This window comes from Falco naumanni, chromosome 13, assembly GCF_017639655.2.
Source record: "Falco naumanni isolate bFalNau1 chromosome 13, bFalNau1.pat, whole genome shotgun sequence".
Classification (NCBI taxonomy): domain Eukaryota; kingdom Metazoa; phylum Chordata; class Aves; order Falconiformes; family Falconidae; genus Falco; species Falco naumanni.
The window spans coordinates 22,677,700-22,696,969 of NC_054066.1; the positions used below are offsets into that span (position 1 = coordinate 22,677,700).

Genomic DNA, 19,270 nt, shown 5'->3' on the forward strand with positions numbered 1-19,270 from the left:
TCTTAGTTCTTCACCACTAGGAAGCCTACAGATTTCTCTTTCCTCTCTGAATCTTTCAGATCAGCCTAGGCCTGGCAGCAATCTACCCTAAATCCACCTTTAAACTGCCCAGATCTAAGAAAATTGGCCTAAAAAGTGTTCTGATAAATTAGATCTTCTAAACACTCAGATTACAGATCCATCTCCTTAATAGCTGCCCATTCTCGTTCATTATACCTGCCGCATTCGGCAATCTCCTCCTCTTCAAAGCGTTCCTGAAGTTAAGGTAACCACTGTCTTCAGAAAGCACAAACCACAACTGATCCATTATTTATTCTTACACCGAACCTCATGTAAAAATTTATGTTGAATTTTTCCATTGTTACTTAGTATCAAGCCATTCTCATAGAAAAAAAAGTGATTAAAGCACTATGTCCCTCAGAGATGAAGGGCCTCAAATAATTTCCTGCCAAAACCAGCACAAGCTTTTCCACCGGCTTCAGTGGCCATACAAGCAAAGCACACCGCCAGCGATATGCACGGGCAAGTGAGTTTCATCAAACTGAACACTAAGCATGCCTCTGCTATCAAGACTGAAAGACACCATTCTTTGTGTCCTTCCTGACCTGCACCCCGCAATATTTGGGCATGGCGCTAAAAAAAAACCCGGCAGGCTCATTGCTGGAAAATATGAAGTGATGCACACAGCAGAAAACAACCTATGAGCATACACAGAGAATCAGGATGTATGCATTAGCTCATCTCACTGAAGAAAGAAATATCCAAGTCATCATGAATAGTTAATAGGTAACAGCAGTCTAAAAGACCAGTCGAATGTTGAAGATTATTGAGGAAGGATTAGAAGACAATATCATAGAGAGTCTACAAATCCACAGCAATCCAACACGCTGACTATGGTACACGGTTCTAATTGCCTTAAAGCAAAAGAGATGCCACAGAACCGCGTAAGTACAGAGGTAATGTATTATTAGGAAGGACTGGCTTACCTAAGAGGACAGCTCAAACAGGTTACTATGCTCTGACACAACACAGCTTAGAAAAGAAGGCAACTGGTATCAAAAAGTAAATAGATGTTTGTTTAATTATTTATCGTATCAATGGCATAAACTCCCCTAGTGAGATAAACAAGCAGCAAGTGGGGGAATTAAATTGGGGGAAGCATTGCTACGGGATTTTATAGAAGACAGAAAGCAAATGAATTTTAAAAGGGCATAGGTAACTGCACTGTGACAGAGCTGGAAATTGGTGTAGAGGTGTGATTATGAGCCTAAGAAACATTGCACTGCCAATTGACAGTAAGTGGGAAAGTATACCAGAGAAAGTACTGTGCTATGATTGCCTGTTCTTACATATTTATTCCGCAAGAATCTACTACTTGTTACTACCAGTGGTAGACTTTTGTACCAAATGGACTTTTGTTCTTACATAAAAAAGATCCAAATCAGGTCAAACTCCCCCTTAACTAGAAAACCATCAATACACAAGAGATTTGGTAATAGATACTACGTCTTAACACTTGCTTTTTTACGTATTTCAATTTTTTCTCCAGATATCTCAACTCTCTAATGTCTTCACTGCCAGGTCTGAATGAATAAATCTCAATTTAGTAAAGTAAATATTCCTTTTACAATAATCACCACCCAGCACCCATATGCCTTCTTGCATTGATTTCAACATTTTCTGTTTCCAAACCTCAATTTGATATGATAAAGTATAGCTTGAAGAAATATAAACCAACTGTGTCTCAAAAATACCAATTACTGTGCATGTTCCAATAGCTGTAGTGTCATTCAGATCAGGTCTCAGCTGGTCGCTAAAGGAACTGGGAGTGTAATTTTAAACACAAAATCTCTTACATAAGCAGCTGTAAAATACATGCTTCTGCATAAGGAAAATGGATTTTTTCAGTGCTATGAAACTTAAAGGGTTTTTTGCTTTTTTAGGCAGATTTTTATTTGGCCATCAAAATTTGCCAAAGGAAACAAAATAGAAGGATTATTAATGGAAGTAAAATTTATTCTTAAAAATGAGTTATGTATTGAACGTGGATACTATTGTCAAATTAGCAATCATTGAAATACATTGACATTACATTAATATATGAACACAGTGTATTATTTCCTGGGTCTAGGCCTTAGCTTGTGATCTAAAGATCACAGAATCTTTAATTCAGAGATGGCAGAATGTTGCTTAACTTCAGACAACAATAAGATATCGACTACAGACCTACAATATTTTGGATTTAATTTCCGAGATCTGTAACCCCAGAATGTCACGGGTCTTTCATCAACTTGAACTTCCTACTATTTGAGCTTCTATGAACTAATATAATGGAAAACTTGATACATGACAAAGATTTTCATAGTCTTCAAAATCGTTATTGCTGGTAAACAGTGTTTTGTGCTGTTCTGTAAACAAGGATTTGAAGTATTTGATATTTGCATAAATAGTGGTAAAATAGCCAGCTCTGGTTATCTGAATAAAGCAGGTCAGAATACAGCATCTTCATTACATGAAAAAAATTAAGATTAATAAAAATACCTTTGGTCTCAAATAAGAATGAAAAGTTACAGTTTCAAATATTTTTATAACCCACTTCTGATAAAGCTAAACTGATACATGTTTTTTATTTTCAAACAAATAAAACTTAAATAAGCTTTTTCCCCTTTGTCCGGGTTTTGCCTGGGAAAGAGCTAATTTTCTTCTTAGTAGCTGGTACAATGCTGTGTCTTGGATTTAGTATGAGGATAATGTTGGTAACACACTGATGTTTTTAGACGTTGCTAAGTAATGTTTATTCTAAGTCGAGGATTTCTCAGTTTCTCAGGCCCTGCCAGGGAGAGGGCTGGAGTGGCACAAGAAACTGGGAGGGGACACGGCCAGGACAGCTGACCCGAACTAACCAAGGGGATGTTCCATACCTTAGAACGTCATGCTGGGTATATAAACTGGGGGGTTAGCTGGCCAGGGCCTGACAGTCACTGCTTGGGGACAATTAATTACAACTGTTGCTGTTGTTGTTATATTTTATTTTATTTCAATTATTAAATTGTTCTTATCTCAACCGACAAGTTTTACCTTTTTCCCGATTCTCCTCCCCACCCTGCTTAGGGCAGGGCAGGGGAGTGAGCAAGTGGCTGCCTAGCAGTTAGTTGCTGGCTGGGGTTAAACGCTGACACCCCTTAAAGGGCTCACACTGAGAATCAGCAAGAGTGCAGTTATTAGAGAGGACATATACTGAGTTTAAATAATGGCCATGGAAGAAACCACCACCGCCGTCCCACCAGCCTTCAAGGTTGCCCAAAGCATGGAAACCAGTGTCAGTTTAAAAAAGAAAATTTCTGAACTAAGATGACTCTATAGAGTTCAGACTACGCATGCAGTTGCTTGCCTGCACTAACATGCAGCCACTAAAATCAAATGTAGGGCTTAAACAGAAGACCCTACCAAGGAAAAGGTGATATGATGTCACCTCAGGTATGAAGCTAGATAAATGTTACCACAGAAAGCCATATTAAGGTCTTATATAAAATACTGTGTAGTTTTATGGACATTCACCCAAATACAATGCTTTCAAACTGGAACAGACGACAAAGCCTAGGATAAAAGAGGGGCAAAGGAAAGCCCATCTTGCAGGAGAAGGGAAAGACAATGACTGTCTTAGTTACTCTGAAAAAAGGTTTGAGGGGGGAGTAGAGGGAACAAAGACGTAACAACTCCATTATCTAACCATAAAGACTAGTAAAAATAGATGAATTTTAGAAACTTTTGCTCTTCAAGCTATTCAGAAACTACTTTAAAACCAATTAAACTAAGCTAAAGATGACAAAATTACCAGCTGAGAGAGAATCTCAGTCCACTGCTGCATATACTCGTCGTCTTTATAAAAGTACCCTGGGCTACAGTCTGAAAAGCAGAATGGTGTAATCTCCATCAAGTTTTATCAAAAAAACCTGTAATGCTCAACGACACTACTCAAAATAATTTGTAACAATTTAAACAGGATCAACTGTCTAATAACTAGTTTTCTGTGATAGTCAACGTTACAGAGCAAATACTAAAATACACATTATTCAGATTACACATGTCCCATCACACACTAACTAGTAAATCACAAATTAATTATGCAGTAAATAATCACATACCTACTTCCCTCAGTCTCTGGGAAGAAATTTGCTGAATCTTTTCAGTGTCTTTGGCATCAAGGATGGCTTAAAAACCATCAGCTCCATTAAAAGGGCTTCAGAGAAGACGTGGCTGTTCCTTAACTGTCCGACTCTGCAAAGCTTCAAAACCATGTCTAGGAATATGTGCTTTTTTTTTTTTTTTTTTTTTTTTTTTAAAAAAAAAAGACACCAAGCAAACAAACAAACAAAAAAACCCTAAAACCCCCAAGATCAGTCAGTATTTTGCCAAAGACGCTGATCCGCCTACATGCTAAATCTGCACATTGCTGATCCCTGTGAATTTATTTTTGTTGTTGCCAAAAGAAATGTTTCAACAGCAGCTGCTTTTCCAAAAGAAGTAGCTTTATAAACAGATTTCTTTGTTTATTCAAAGTCTACATAGCTCTGGTTTATAAGAAATCCAATTTAAAGAAGTGTAGGAATCCATTAAGTTGGTCTCATTTGTAGCCACATCTCTCTGTAGAAATGGGGCTTTGCTGAGTGGACAGAGTGAAGAAAGAGCACTTCAGAACAGGAGTAATTTTGGTTATATTAATAAAAAACATGCAGGGAGTATTATATTGGAGTGACAAGAGGGGAGTCAGAACACATTAACTTTGGGAGCGTCCTCTCTGTATAGCACTCCCCAGATTTCTGGGATGGCCACTCCTTCCCTCCCATGTGAGCATCGCTGTGACAGCTCATAAAGCCAACTGTCTGTGCTTGTGAAGGTGCCCTCAGAGTCCTCCTCACTGACAGAACTGACAGCAACAAACTTGCTACTTCCTGCCATCTAGCGGGGCTCAATGCCCTGTGCTCAGGCCAGTAAATTTAATCTGAACCACGCAAAATACAAATAAACCAAATAAAATGAAGCATTTGCACATGGAAGTGTTTTCACCATGCAAGCTGACCAGTGTAACAGTAAAGAATATTACTTCCGAAGGTGGATCTCAATGAAGAAAACTCCACAACTTTTAACTACATTCAAAGTATTCACAGGAAAAACAGGTTATCTTCCAAAATTATTAAAAAATTCAAATTTGGCCATGTGAAGGAAAGTATGTACATATGACATCTCCGATTCTGTTACCTTTGCAATGCTCTCATGCAGGCTGAAGGTGGGATCCAGCTCTTCAGTTTTTGTTGTATGTACAGGAAAAAGAGCTTCAGAGAGAAAGCTAGGGTTCTGTGAGAAAGAAATAAGAAGTGTTTTAGGATTCCACATTGATTTCCTCCTCCAAATGCTTATTGGATTTTGTTCAGAGACTGAAAAACCCTTCAAATGGTTCTTAAGTTTTGCTGATTATTAAACCTATTTCACTGTTATAATTAACTGATTCCAAGTCCCTGAAAAAGGCAAAAAATAGTAAGTCTTACAACTTTTATTTCTGGAATGGCAGTTGTCTTTGTAATTATGCTTCCAAAAACAGCTAAAAATTTTGCCTAGAGGAAGAAAAAATATCCACACAGATTTTATTCTGAGCTAGGCAGCAATCAGACATTTTATTAAATACGTTATGATCTACTCTTCAAAAGAAATGTAAATACAATAATCAAAGAATATGCTTTTATCTTCTGCAGCCATCCTACTTCTATGTACCGTAATAACATCTACATAATATGTGGTTTTGGTCAGTTCCCTAGAATTATATCCTTTAGGTTGACCGCTTTTTTTAACACCAGGCAATCTTAATATATTATTTGTATGATGTTCGTCTCTTCTTTTACTGAAAGAAAGCAATAAATTAGGTTGCATATTTGCTGTCACAAGGAAACAACAAACTGATAACTCAGGTGTGGACTGAAAGAAAAGGCAAAGCGATACAAAACAAAACCCCAAGCCTCAAAGGCGTGCAAATGCCTAAAAGGGAATTATTTTGAACGTATGTTGCTGAACCTGGTATAATAACTTGGAAACTTACTGGAAAAGAAAAATACGTCTCCACATTCTTATAGCTCCTGAGACCTATATCCTAAAATTATTCTTGCTTTTGTGGAGCAGCTCTAGTTTTGCTCTTTAAGTATGACTTGAACTGGCCATCTTGGAAAAGCTAGGAACTCAGTGCCCATCTAATCCCCACCTGGTATAACAATAGGTGTTGAGGTGCACCTTGATGGACTGAGATGCTCAGTTTGGTAAGCATACTTTGAATACAGAGTTCATCAACAGCAACGAGTTCAGTAAAAAGGCACAAAAACTACAGTTAAAGTTATTTCAGAGATCGGCAGGAGGATGTGACAGTGCATGAGTATCACGCCATTCTAAAATGTACTAGCCATAAGCAGTTCTTTTAAACATACTCTTCAAAGTGAACTCTGATGCACAAATAACCAGAGATGCACCCACTGCATTTACCTGTGTTCTGAAAAGGAACAAAACTTCACCTTAAGCCCTCTGCCAAACTCCGGTTAACTTTAGGCAACATCAGTTCAGCATCATAATACTCTGTACCTCCTTTGGGAAGGCTTAAATCTTTCCTTGTCCATGAAACTTATTCTGGGTTTTCATTTTGAGTTTGGATGCCAGCACCTAAATATATTGTTGCATTTAGCTAGAATATCCAAAGTCCTTTATTGTATTTTGTATTTAGCATACAGTGCACTGTGTGCCACACAGAATCACATACAGCCTTACCAGAAACATCAACTGGGGACTAAAAGCTTCTCATTAACAGACTTCCTCGTAGCACGTCTTTGGATGTGAGTGCTGGGAAACTAGTCTTGTCCTTTGACAGCCCAGGTAGAATCTCTAGGGAAGTATCCAGTTTCAGATAAAGTTAGACTGCTCCTAACGTTTTGTAGGCATCTTTTAATGCCAATGTTTTGGGGTGTGTTTGTGTTTGTGCTTTGTTTTGTTTTGTTTTTTTATGGAGAGGGACGGTACTAACAATTGTATTCCCTTAAGAAAGGTTAAGCAAAGGAGTGTGACTCATGAAAGGAATATATGTTGCCAGATTCATAATCATAACATTTTATATATGCTAGGTCTGGAGCTTTACATAGGACCCAGTAAGAGAGTACCCCAATTCTGAGTGCAATCTTTCTGTTCTGCAAATTTCTTTATAAAATAGTAGTAGTAGCAATAAGAAGCTGACAATATTCCTGGCTCAGAAATGCCTAAATGATCATGAGGTTATACTACGATTACATCTCCATGAAAATAACTTTGAAAAATGTCTAGAGTCTTTTCAGATTGAATTCCAAGTAAAATTCACAGAAGCCCATGGTCCTATATTTAAGATGAATAATTGTTCTGGTTTACATTATTTCCTCGACTGTAAGGCAAAATTGACAATGTTCTAGGAGCATGCCCTTTTCAAACACCAGCTTCCCCTATCTATTAGACTAATATTTCTTCAGTTTCCTCCTCTTGATATATACTGATCTTCAACAGTTTCTGTCCTTGTACTGGAAAAAGAGACTCGCACTTTGTACTCACAAGAAGTGAAACCCCTTTTTAGAAGCATTAAGCCTGGTAATGATGCCCAACACGTTCTCCAACAGCCATAAAGTTATTTGCATTCAGAGACTGCATGCTGAACAGTGGCCAAATAAAGCTTTGGTTAAAAAAATATTAAAACTGACCTGAGTTTAAGCAGGATTGATTTGTAAGGTTGGCACTCCACTACCTTCTCACTTGCTAAAAACATTCTGTAGGGTTTATTGTTTAAAACACCAGGAAGTGAGCAAATAAGAGAGACAAACAATTTAGATGCTTTGTTCTGGCTTGTACAACCTCTTCTTATGTGACTGAGCTTCGCTCTTTCGCATGCTGGGTTATAAGCCATACAAAGACTGAAGAAAAACAGTACTTTAGGTAAAAGAGCTGTTAACTTCAATTCAAATAAAAGAAGTTAAAAAGAAGCAGAGAAAAAACTCTACCCTCTTCTTCAAAACAAACTAAGGTATCTTACTCATGTACCCCTGGGGGATATAATGGTGGTATCTGATACACGCCTGCTGAATCAGAATTATGTTTGTACTACACAACGCAGTAAATTGCATGGATCCAGGTGCTAGTTCTTAATTGGGCACAGCCCTGTTAGCTCTCTCCTCAAACAAGCTTGCGACAATACAAATGTGTTCCAATTGTATCAGGGCTGTGACATACCAAGATGCTCTGCTCAGAACTAAACTTAGTCATAGTTCCCTACAGATGCTCAATCCGCCTCCTGAACTAGTACATTCACAGCTAAATGAAGCTTCTTTGAACAGAGTGACATGTCTCATAGACACAGTCAAGAAAACTCAGTAAAGGTATGTTACATCACTGGTAAGTTTGACTGTTAATTTTTTCTACAAATTAATGCCTCCATGATCAATATTCTATCAGTATTTTCATACATTTCTAATAAACTATTTCTGGTGGTAAGCACCCAGCACTTTCTTAAAAAAACGAAATACATACTTAGCACTGACTCATACTAATTTTTGTGTTCAGTGATGCATCTGTCCGTTGTATAATTTGTCACAGAAGTATCAGAATAATAAATGAAGTAATTCTTCCCTTCATTTTTTTTTGGTTTTTTTTTTTTTTTTTTTTTTTTTTGTTTTTGTTTTTAAGATCTCAGGGAGAAGATATAGCAAGTAATTTATAATAAAGATAAAATATATACTTCAAGATTAATTCGTAACATTTATGCATCTTTAAGTTTGCACACTAGTTTACAGAGCCATGCCATTTGACTGGGGGGAGGTTTAGGAACACTGTCATTCTGCTACGGTGGTGCTAACGCTGTTCATCATCATTCACGTAATTGGAATCAATAACTTAAAAAGAGTTACATTATTTATATTCATTCTTGAGTACCTTACTGAGAGTCTGTTAAGGGTATGATTATGAATTATCACACAACATCGGATTATTGCTCCATCTAGACAAATATTCATTCTCTGGAATCTAAACCTTGATGGATCGGCAGCCTGTAAAGCAGGAAAACACCCTGTAACTGGCTTTTATCCCCCCCTATGCTAGACACACCTGTGGAGCACAGGTTCGGGTTCTAGTCATCCTACACTTATCTTGCATTCAGTGGCGAGAGATACAAACATTGAAATTATACATTCATAGCCATTCTAGTAATTTAAGTGCCTTCCCGGAGCAGAAGCTCTTGCTCTGCTTACACAAGTTAAATGGAAAGAAATAATAGGTAAATAATAGGTTGTGTTTGAATTACACAAATGAGTGGTGTGACTGAACCCCAAGTCAGCTAAAGGTCAGATGTAGATCATTCCTGATATCTTCCTGGAGGTAAACACCTGAAAAGACAAACTTTCTTTTTCTTTCAAACTAGATTTTATGAGAACTGAATTTATGGCAACATTTATTAAAATGCTAAAGTACAGCAAAATAAAAAAAAACAACTTTGTAAATAACTTTTGCTTCTTGTTTCTTTGCACAAGGAGTCATTCTCTTTAGGTTACTCCTCAGCCTCAGCCCACCAACCCTCCAGTGACTTTTCGCTTTGCAACAAACTCAACACAGCCCCTTCTAGGAGCACCAGGAAGAGTTTTTTTCTGTCAGTCTTGTGGTCAGACTATGAACAGGCTCCCTGCTCTTCTCATTAGTCCCTTCTGTCCTGAAAGGTTTGGGGTATTTTCTCACTTTTATTACTGCCCCTGTATCACACCAGCCCCGTTCTCTCTGGTTTTGTTTTTGTTTTTTGCCACATCTGTGCTCTGGAAATCCCTCCCCGATTAGTGTGTTCTTTCTCTGAAAGCCACTGAGCAATCAACCAACTTAGTGGAGACCACAGCAGCTGGGCAAGGCAAACAGGCAGCCTTTACTACTGCCTTGGCTGCTGCTTTTTAAAGGAACGCAACATAAGGAAGCAATGATCAGCAAATAAATCAAAACACATTTTGTCACCACAAGTGGCAAGTCATCTTGCCTATGATGGAATCAAGGCCCTGCATGCTAAGCTCCTGAAAAGGAGTCATGTAGAATCACTGATTTAGGCAGGCTTGAGTATTTTTGTGCAATTAAGCTTTCTGCTCAGGAAACAAAGCCTTTCCGACGGAGTGCACACGAAAGAAACCAAATGACAAAAGTTTTTTATATTTGTATACATTTACAGATAACATCTATTAGTCTGTGTACGTGTACAGACAGATGGTACTTGCAAATAGTTAATCCAAGATTAATACCTGAAATAACTTACTGACATCTGAAATACCTTGCTCTGCACTTATAAAGGGAAATGTTTAAAACAGTTATTCCTTTCTTTTCTTTTTCATAAAAGATACCTCCATAAAGAACTACTAGAAAGGCAAACATACTCTTTTTCTCTTGCCTTTTATTGACTTTCAAGCACTATGCTCATCAGAGAAAGCGGCATGAACTTTACAAGTAACAGAAGCCCACTCTTTATCCCAGCGAGCACATGGCAGAGAGATGAGTCTAGATGATGTTTCAAGAGTACCTCTCAGCATTTAACAGCACGAGCCACACTTTCCAACAGCGAGAAACTGAATCAGACTCCTCATTTATTCTTTCAGCAAACTCAGAATAAAAAGTGAGTGTTATTTTCCCTTGTTTTTTTTTTTTTAACAGCAATTTGCTAAGCAAATTTCTAGTAAATACACACTAAGAAAAATACATGCTAATCCAAAGAGCACTAAACCAAACTACATTATTCCTTTATGCTTTTCACTCACAGTAGGAGTTACAGCTACAGTTGCTGTCCTCATACTCTCCCACACTCACTTCCTAAATAAAATTCATCTGCCTTCACTTCTAGTCAGGCACTAGTATCATCCTCAGTTTGTACAATGGGCAGAGTGTTGTATGTATCGTGCAGCTGAGCGCTCTCCAGATGGTATCAATTTATGGAAAAACTTTTCCAAGGTCAGATCACAGTGAGACACACTAAAATTTAGGAGGCCCAACTTCCAGTCATGGCTTTAAAATTTTTCTCCTTGCTGTTTACTGCCTTTCATAAATTGTTCTTTAGGTACCTAGCTATCCAAATGGATTAAGAACATTTGCTCTTCTGATATGGAGCTATGTTTTCATCATACAATCTGTACAATCTAGACAGGACCAACACCAATAATCCTTGAATTCCCAGTTTCTCTATGAATGATCTAATGATTTGGTTTCTCTATGAGCTCTTCAGAAGAGAAATGAATAAGCATAACGTGTTTGGAAATGGGCTTCCAAAACCCCATTTTGTCTCATATTCCTTTTGGAATGATCAGTTAACCTGATCTTTTCTAAGCATTCATTTAATGAAGCATTCTGTGAAATTAGAAAGACATTGATGTTCCACTTCTCAAATAATGGGTCACTTCTGATTAAACTTCGATTGAACATTCAACTTTCAATCTTAAAACAAATTGCCTCCTTTTCTTTTTAATTTGAACACAATTTCCTGCTGCCCTCAGGTCTCATGACAGTAATTAATTGATTTATGAATTGATTAAATGGGGATCGAAAATGCAGGAAAAAAAACCCGTAAAACCCCAAATTTGGCTTACTCTTGCTTATTTATGATGGACAATTGCACTAAAATTCACTTCTGATTTACTAGACTCATTTTTCTAACTTATTTCATCCTTTCTCAACTAATTAAGTGAACATAATGCTTCACCTTCTAAAGGTACTAAATTTGTCATCCCTTGTGTACCATCTAACAGCATACTTTCAATTTATATGCCAACTTTCAACCAATGCATTTTAAATCATGAATAAAATCCCCCTGCACTTCTGGTGATTTAATGTAAAACAGAGTAAATACCAAGACATACTTTAGAGATCTATTTTGCTGTCCAAAAAGAGAAAAAGAAAAATCAAATTTTACCACACAGTGTCTTAGAACTGGAAATAGTTCTGTGGTAAGTACAACACACTATTTTCTTTACTAGGCCAGGACAATGCTGCATCCACAACAGAGAATCCTGTTTTCTTGACTATTACTTTAGAAACCGCTGAAATAGCAGTTAGGAAACGCAAATTATGTAACTAGTAATTCCTTAATATGCTCTCATTCCATGCCTGATCAGATGTTTCTTGCCTGCTGAGTATTCCCCAGCACTTTTAAGAAAACTTCCCTCTGTCCTTAACCTGTTGAACAATACACAAATGCCTCAAAAAACATTTTTTTGGGGGAGGGTTGGGTTTGTTTGGGGGTTTTTATTGGAAAGTAACATGCAGCAAAGGTTCCCCCACTCAACAGTAATGCTCAGCCTGAAAAATCACAGTCTTTAGACTAAATTTCTTGAACGAGTTTGACTTTACCCTTGTTAGCATTAGTCTGTATTATCCATATTTGTGCTAGCTTTGCCCTTCAGCAATGCACAACATTTGTGCCACAAATTCTGCAGTGCTCAAAAGTAAAAGAGTCTTAGGAAGGTACAACAGAAAGCAAGGACTGTGAGCAAAAATCCTTCTGAAATTTGTACAGGTAGGCCAAACAGTATAAACATGCTAATCTAACACTGCTAAAGTCTGCAGAGCAAATACACAAAAGAAGGATGAAAGCCAAGAGAAAGCTGTTTATTTTCCTCACACAGACCAAAGAAAAATGTCTAACAGAGGAGAATTTAGAGGTATAAAGCTTCTGCTGCATCAGGATTGAGAATATAATGTTACCTATACATACACACACTGATATACATATGTGTCTGTTCTATGAGCTATTAACCTGTTGCACTCTTTCTGCCTTTTTGTAATACAACAGCATGAAGGGCAGAATTACAGCAGCCTGAGGGACACACACAAACACCAGCGTCTGGTCACTAGAACACAAAACAAGTGGTCAGTGCTTACCTTCTGAATCAACCTGGGGAAGAAGTTTGGTTGGGAGGTTGCATTCACCTGCAGAGCGCACCCCGCAAAGTTATGCGAGTGCCCAGAACTGTTACCCAGGAATCCAGAGGCTTACAATCGCATGAGGACTCGTCTGTATCTGTATTCAAAACCATTGCCAAAAACTTGTCATAGCATGAAGGAGAAAGCCCCGTCAGAAGAAAAGATAAAGAGAGAGCAGTGGGAAGAACAAAAATACCTCTGAAATCTGCACTGCAGGCTCTCACTAATTCCTTCTGCCGCTCTACCCTAAGGCAAGTAATTGGCATATGGTGTCTTGGCAGCACATATACAATTGTATTTCTTTGTGAAACAGGTGTTTCACCTCAGCTAGGCGAAAAGCCCATCTTTTCTCCATTTTCCTTTTTTTTTTTTTTTCCTGGAGAGGTGTAAGAGATTGAACCAGAGGTTTGACTGGAAGAAGGATCAAAAGAAGAGTAATTTAAAAGGGTATCTCAGACTAAAATATGGCTTATCATCAGCTTTCTACACTACACACAGTTTGGGAGGATGCTGTACACTGAAGCAGATTTTTTTAAAAGATTTATTGAAAAAGCGGATTATCTAGCATAGAACATAGTGTGGGTTAAAATGAATCAATGGAATAACACCAGACATTAATGTATAGCATATAGGATTTTTCACTAATAAAGGCCCTTAAAGCTGCAAACATACTGCAGCAGAGGGGGCATGCATCTCCATCTCACTACTAGGCTGACTTTTCCCTATCTAGCAAATGCTCTTGATATCTAATTAAATATTCCACACACATACACCTCCCCCCCCCCCAATCCTCATTCCAGAAAGTTGGTTTTCACTGATTACTACTTAAATGAAACTAAACACATACAATGTGTATGCTTTTAAATTATTTTCAGAAAGCAAAGCTTTGCAGCTGCCGCAGCCCGAAGTACATAAAAAATCTTGTTCTAAGTCAGAATGACCCTACTTTGTGGAAACAGACATGTCAGGAGAAGTTTCTGACAAGAGGCTTTTCTTTGGTATTTTTACCATTTCAGTTTACTGAAGAACTTTTAGAAAAGAAACCCAATATATTTTCTGTTTTAATGTTATGGTAAAGATGTGCACTGACTTCGTGACGTCACCAGGTGCTGGACAAAATAAGCACAGCCTCCCAAAACAGACTACGCAGAAAACAGAAGGGGCAGAAATGGAATCACTGCTGCACAATTTATTTTATTAAACTCAACTGTAGCCAGAAAAACTCAAGCCAACAGTCATCAGACAGTAGAAGAATATAAACACTTTTCCCTCACCTCTTTTAATTTAATGTTTTCTTCCTTGCGTTAGTAAGTGAATGGAAATAACCACTGTAAATCTACAAAACCACACACCACAGCAAAAGAAAGCAACTTTTAAAATATTAGGATACTTGCATAGCTTTAATCCTCTCTACAGCTTTCCTTTTAAAAAAGTTTTACTTTTAAAACTGAAAGCAGAATCAGCAGATTAAGTAGGAAGAAGCAGTCAAAGCCAGAAATGTGGAACCTCACAGAGGATCTTCCCAAAATTTCAGATTAGAAACAGAAGGCTCAGTTCAGATTCACTGTAGGTAAGAGAGAAAACTTGTTCTTTGATGTGTTGTGTGAAGGATGCAGGAACATTTTGTTTGTAACGTTTTATGATCACTTGTGAGCATTCAAATTGCGCAGAAAACATGCAGTGCCAGTAAGATCATCCTAACACTGTCCTGCTATAAGCCATGAATCCCAGTGACAATGTCTTTCACAATCATAAATATTACAAAGCCCAATGCTTTTATTTCCTGATTCAATGCTTCCTATTTCCAATTTCTATTTTCAGTGATTTAAAAAAACTATTTAAGCTATTTCACTGAATGAAGAAACCTGATTTTATCCAGTGGACAGGTCGTGTGTAGGTGGGAGGCTCACCATTTTGCAGTAAGAATCAGAACTGGCTTTTGCAAAGAACAACGTCTTCAAAGACAGTATTTATCAAAAGCCTCATTAAACAGTTCTTTAACAGCCATCAAACATTGCAAATTTTATTTGAGACAATGTATCACTGACTCAATCACAGCTGTTTGATAGTCCAGTGATCTTGATTCCTCCCCCCCCCCCCCCCCGCCCCAAGCATTAAAAGACAAAGCTGAGTGCCACACTACTAATACCTGCTGACACAAAACAAGTTCTGATACTTACTCCAGACACTCTGCCAGAAGATTTTTAGTTGCTGCGTTGAATTTAGCCACTCAGAACAACAATGGCAAAATGTTACCTTGAATGCAACATGCCATTTACTTCTCCAGGGATGACAGATAATTGTGTCTTCTACCCTTAGACAGTATGTTTTCAGTAACTAGATGCTTCAGCAGGCTATCAAACAGAAGCAATAATTGGTGTCTAAGCAAATTTCTCACATGTTTTCCCATATCCTGCTGACCCTGTTAACTTGCATTGACTTTCAACAGTCCTCAGTCAATTCCAAGAAAATGAAGAGCCTATGAGACAGCCTGCAAGGACAGTTTACAGCGACAACATGTATGCGTGCAGTGTGAATGTTAAAGAAGCTGTGCATTTTTCCTGCTGTATGGCAGGTTTATGTAAAGAATATTCCCTTTCTGGAAGCAGCATGGGATGTTTGGGACATCAAAGCAGTAGGATTTATGAGACCAAACAGATTCTTTTGGAGCAAAGTAATGTATCAACTGATGAGGATGCCATCAGTTTCACTTAACATTAGTGGACTAAGAAAGATGTTCTTCTATGAAATTAAATAGCTAAATATTCATATTATTCAATAAAATAACTCAACCAACCACTTGAACATCAAATGTATTTTGTCTTGTAAAACACTGAGTCATTAACCTTAACAATTTCAGCATGCTCTCACTATCACATTCAACTAAATTAGCATCCAAGCGAACAGATGGATTAATGTATTAATGTATGCTGAGTAACCCCTGAATGTACTGAGAAATTAAAAAGCCCTAATTTATGCTAAAGATGGACAAAAAAGAGAAAACATATTGGTCGGAAGAAATACAGTATGAATAAACAAACACATAGCTATTATAAAGACAGTAGAGCTCACGAGTGAGAAAGGCAAGACACACAAGCAGCTGTGGTTTGGACCTACTGTCACAAGTAGTCCCAAGACGATCTATTGGGGACTGCCTGAACTATATTTTATTACACGCTGGCAGTTCATCACTTGTCCATGAACAAAACTGAAACCTCTCTCTTCACCCTGGCACATCTAACTCCCATTGCTACACCTTGTTAACCATAAAGTTCCACTACGACATTCATAAAATCTCCCAGCAGCGAATGAAACAGCACCAAACTCTCCAGAGAGAGGTTAGAAAAAAGAAATCCTGGGTTTCCAAGCAAACTGCCATTCTGAGGCTGATACATTTGCTCCTTTGCAAAGAATTTCAGGTACTCTCTGGTATTCTAAACACACTAGTACTTTGATTCTTTCATACATGCATGAAACATCTCCCCTAACTCCCCATGGGCAGCTACCAGCTGTGTATTTCCTTAAAAAAATTAACATATACCAGAGAGAAAGGAGGAGTAAAACAGGGAAGGAGGGGAGCCATGCAGAGCTGTATTTTTAGATGAAAAAGCTACCAAACTGCAGACCATCACAGCATCACGCTGCTGTTACACAAACTCCCTATCGGTCTAGATACAGAAGGGGCAGTACGGCTTCTCATTACGGTAGGAATCTCCCCGGAATACCACGGTCAATCAACGGGTTCTAATTCTTTTCTAAGGACATTCGCACACATGCCGAAGGCCTGGAAGTTCTTTTTGGAGCAGCTACAGCTGAAGTACATCTTTGTATACAGTCTACCCTGAACCTTCAAAGAAAATGATACCTTCTAATTGAAGTTCTTGGTAAATATACTTGAAGTTCTTGGTAAATATACTTGGATCTCATAAATTAATTGGTACTGGGTGACACTTAATCCAGGAGGACCTAAATAATAACAGAAGAAAAATAGCGCAACATTTACCAGAAGAGCCTGGTCAGCCGTAGATCATTCAAATAGTCAGTCACAAATGTCAAGACAGTAACTAACACTTTCCTGCCTGGAAAGGGGCTGGAGGACATATGGAAGTAAACGAGGAAATGAGGTTCTGCAGCATGTCCAGAGATGGGCAACAAAGCTGGTGAAGGGTCTGGAGCACAAGTCCGAGGAGAAGCAGCTGAGGGAGCTGGGGCCGTTTAGCCTGGAGAAAATAAGGGTTGGGGGGATTTTACCACTCTACAACTACCTGAAAGGAGGCTATAAGCAAGGTGGGGGTAAGGCTCTTCTTGCAGACAACAAGTGACAGGGCAAGAGGAAATCAAGTTGCTACAGGGGAGGTTTAGATTGGCTATTAGCAAAACTTTCTTCACTGAAAGGGTCATCAAGCATTGGAACAGGCTGCCCAGGGAAGTGTTCAAAAAACATGTAGACATGGTGCTTAAGAGGCAAGTTGTGGACTTGGCAGTTCTGGGTTAATGGTTAGATGATCTTGATGATCTTAAAAGGTCTTTTCCAACCTAAATGTTTCTATGATTTGGACATGGAGTAACGGTGAGATTAATGATGTGATGCAAAACGTTGAGATAACTGCATTAGGAATACAGAGATCTTAAACATCAGAACACAAAACCTGACTGACTTTAAGCACTGTAACTGAACAGTGAACTACATTAGTGATACAAAAATGGCTCTCAATATAGGATACTGTAGATCAGACAACTCATGTTTGCTTTAAATATACACACACAGGTACAAGGTTGTGTTTGTGGAAGTAAATTTCTCACTTTACCTAGAATTTGCTAACAAAACTATACCACAGACTTTGCTGTCATCCATAATGCCACCTTGATTACATATCTAAAGACATATGCATATAAAAATAAAGTGTGTGTACATAAATACATTATGTATATAAATAATCCTTGACAAGGATTTTGCTAAGAGAGAATGTAAGAGAACATTGGTCAGAAATTTACAGTGGCAGTTATCAGAATTTGTTCACAACACATCCAACTGCATGGCAATGTATGTTACACTTCTAGGCAAGCTGCAGCTCAGACACTGTAGCTAGAAGACAGAGGTTGTGTCTGTCACTGGGGATTATCAGTTCTTGAGTTTGCAAATTGTTGACTGGTTGTTTTCAGCTTTGTTGACATATATTGTCCATTCTGTATCAGATACACAGAACCAGAGAACTGTTCTTTCAAACAAACAGTAGCTTTTAATAAATTCTGGCAGCCAGAGAAATGGCAATAGCTCACTGGTAGGACAAAATTAACTTTATTTTCATTGCTTGTTTTGTTAAATCTAAGAAACAGTGTGCTGGAGGTTAGAATGGTAATGGATGAAGCTATTCATGTGGTAACAGAGCCAGTAGCCATCAACTACACTACTGAGTTACCTTTGATAAGGCGGTTGCAAATCTGAAAAGAAAACAACCCTCCAAATGCTTCTTACAAAATTCCACTTTAATTAAACTTCTCACTGAGGCTAATTACTTAAGACACTTTCACCGAACTAAAATTAAATAATGTCAGGGTCATACTGGAACCAACTCAGTACATCAGTGAAGCAATAACGATAGGAAACAGACTCTCCCAGTCCAGTTAAACAAAGATGTTCCCGGTACAGTCTCAGTGTGGCCAGTCCAGCTGATGGATAGAGTTCTTACCCTTTACACAAAGCGAACACCCAGAACTTGCCCAAGACACCCTGATTTCTGTGAATTTGTACATTCAGTTCAAAACTTTACCTTTGCACAAAAACACTCAAGAAATGAAACAGCAGCTGAAGGTCCCCGTAATACAGGATAAAATGGTGCTCCTAATACTTGACACCAGAACCCCACAGCTTAGAGACATGCAATTCTGTCCCCACACAGACAAAATCGGTATAAACACCAGTTTCTCATTCCCTTTTAAAAAGACACAAGCCAGATGCACTGAAGAGCATTCCCTACTGCCTAAGCCCTCCCCCTTCTCTAACACAAGCACATGAAAGAGAGAAAAGCAGCATGCAACACAGGAGTTACTTTTCAGTAAACTAGACTCTAAGTTCTCTTCATCAAGGACAGCTCCTCTGTCTCTTTTCTCATAACAAAGAAAACTTGGAAGGCTTTTGATTTCTTTTGAAAGAAGCACATGATGTGTCAGCCTAAGCATGTAAATACTGAAACTGCAGTAAGTTTCCCCAAAGAGTGATTAAAAAAAAAAAGAAAGAAAAGAGGGCAGGGTGGGAGGAAGGGAGGAAGCAGAGGCAGATGTTAAAAAC

The 19,270-nt window shown here is 38.2% G+C and overlaps 1 protein-coding gene across 6 annotated transcripts in view; it reads right to left on the reverse strand.

Annotated features, from left to right (window-relative positions):
- The window catches only part of NAALADL2 (N-acetylated alpha-linked acidic dipeptidase like 2), a 496,311-nt gene that overhangs the window by 61,241 nt on the left and 415,800 nt on the right, over nt 1–19,270 (reverse strand). For all 6 annotated transcript variants that reach the window (XM_040612990.1, XM_040612992.1, XM_040612991.1 and 3 more), the window contains one exon: nt 5,260–5,355. In XM_040612990.1, coding sequence (XP_040468924.1) covers nt 5,260–5,355 — 96 coding nt within the window. The remainder of the gene's footprint in view (nt 1–5,259; nt 5,356–19,270) is intronic.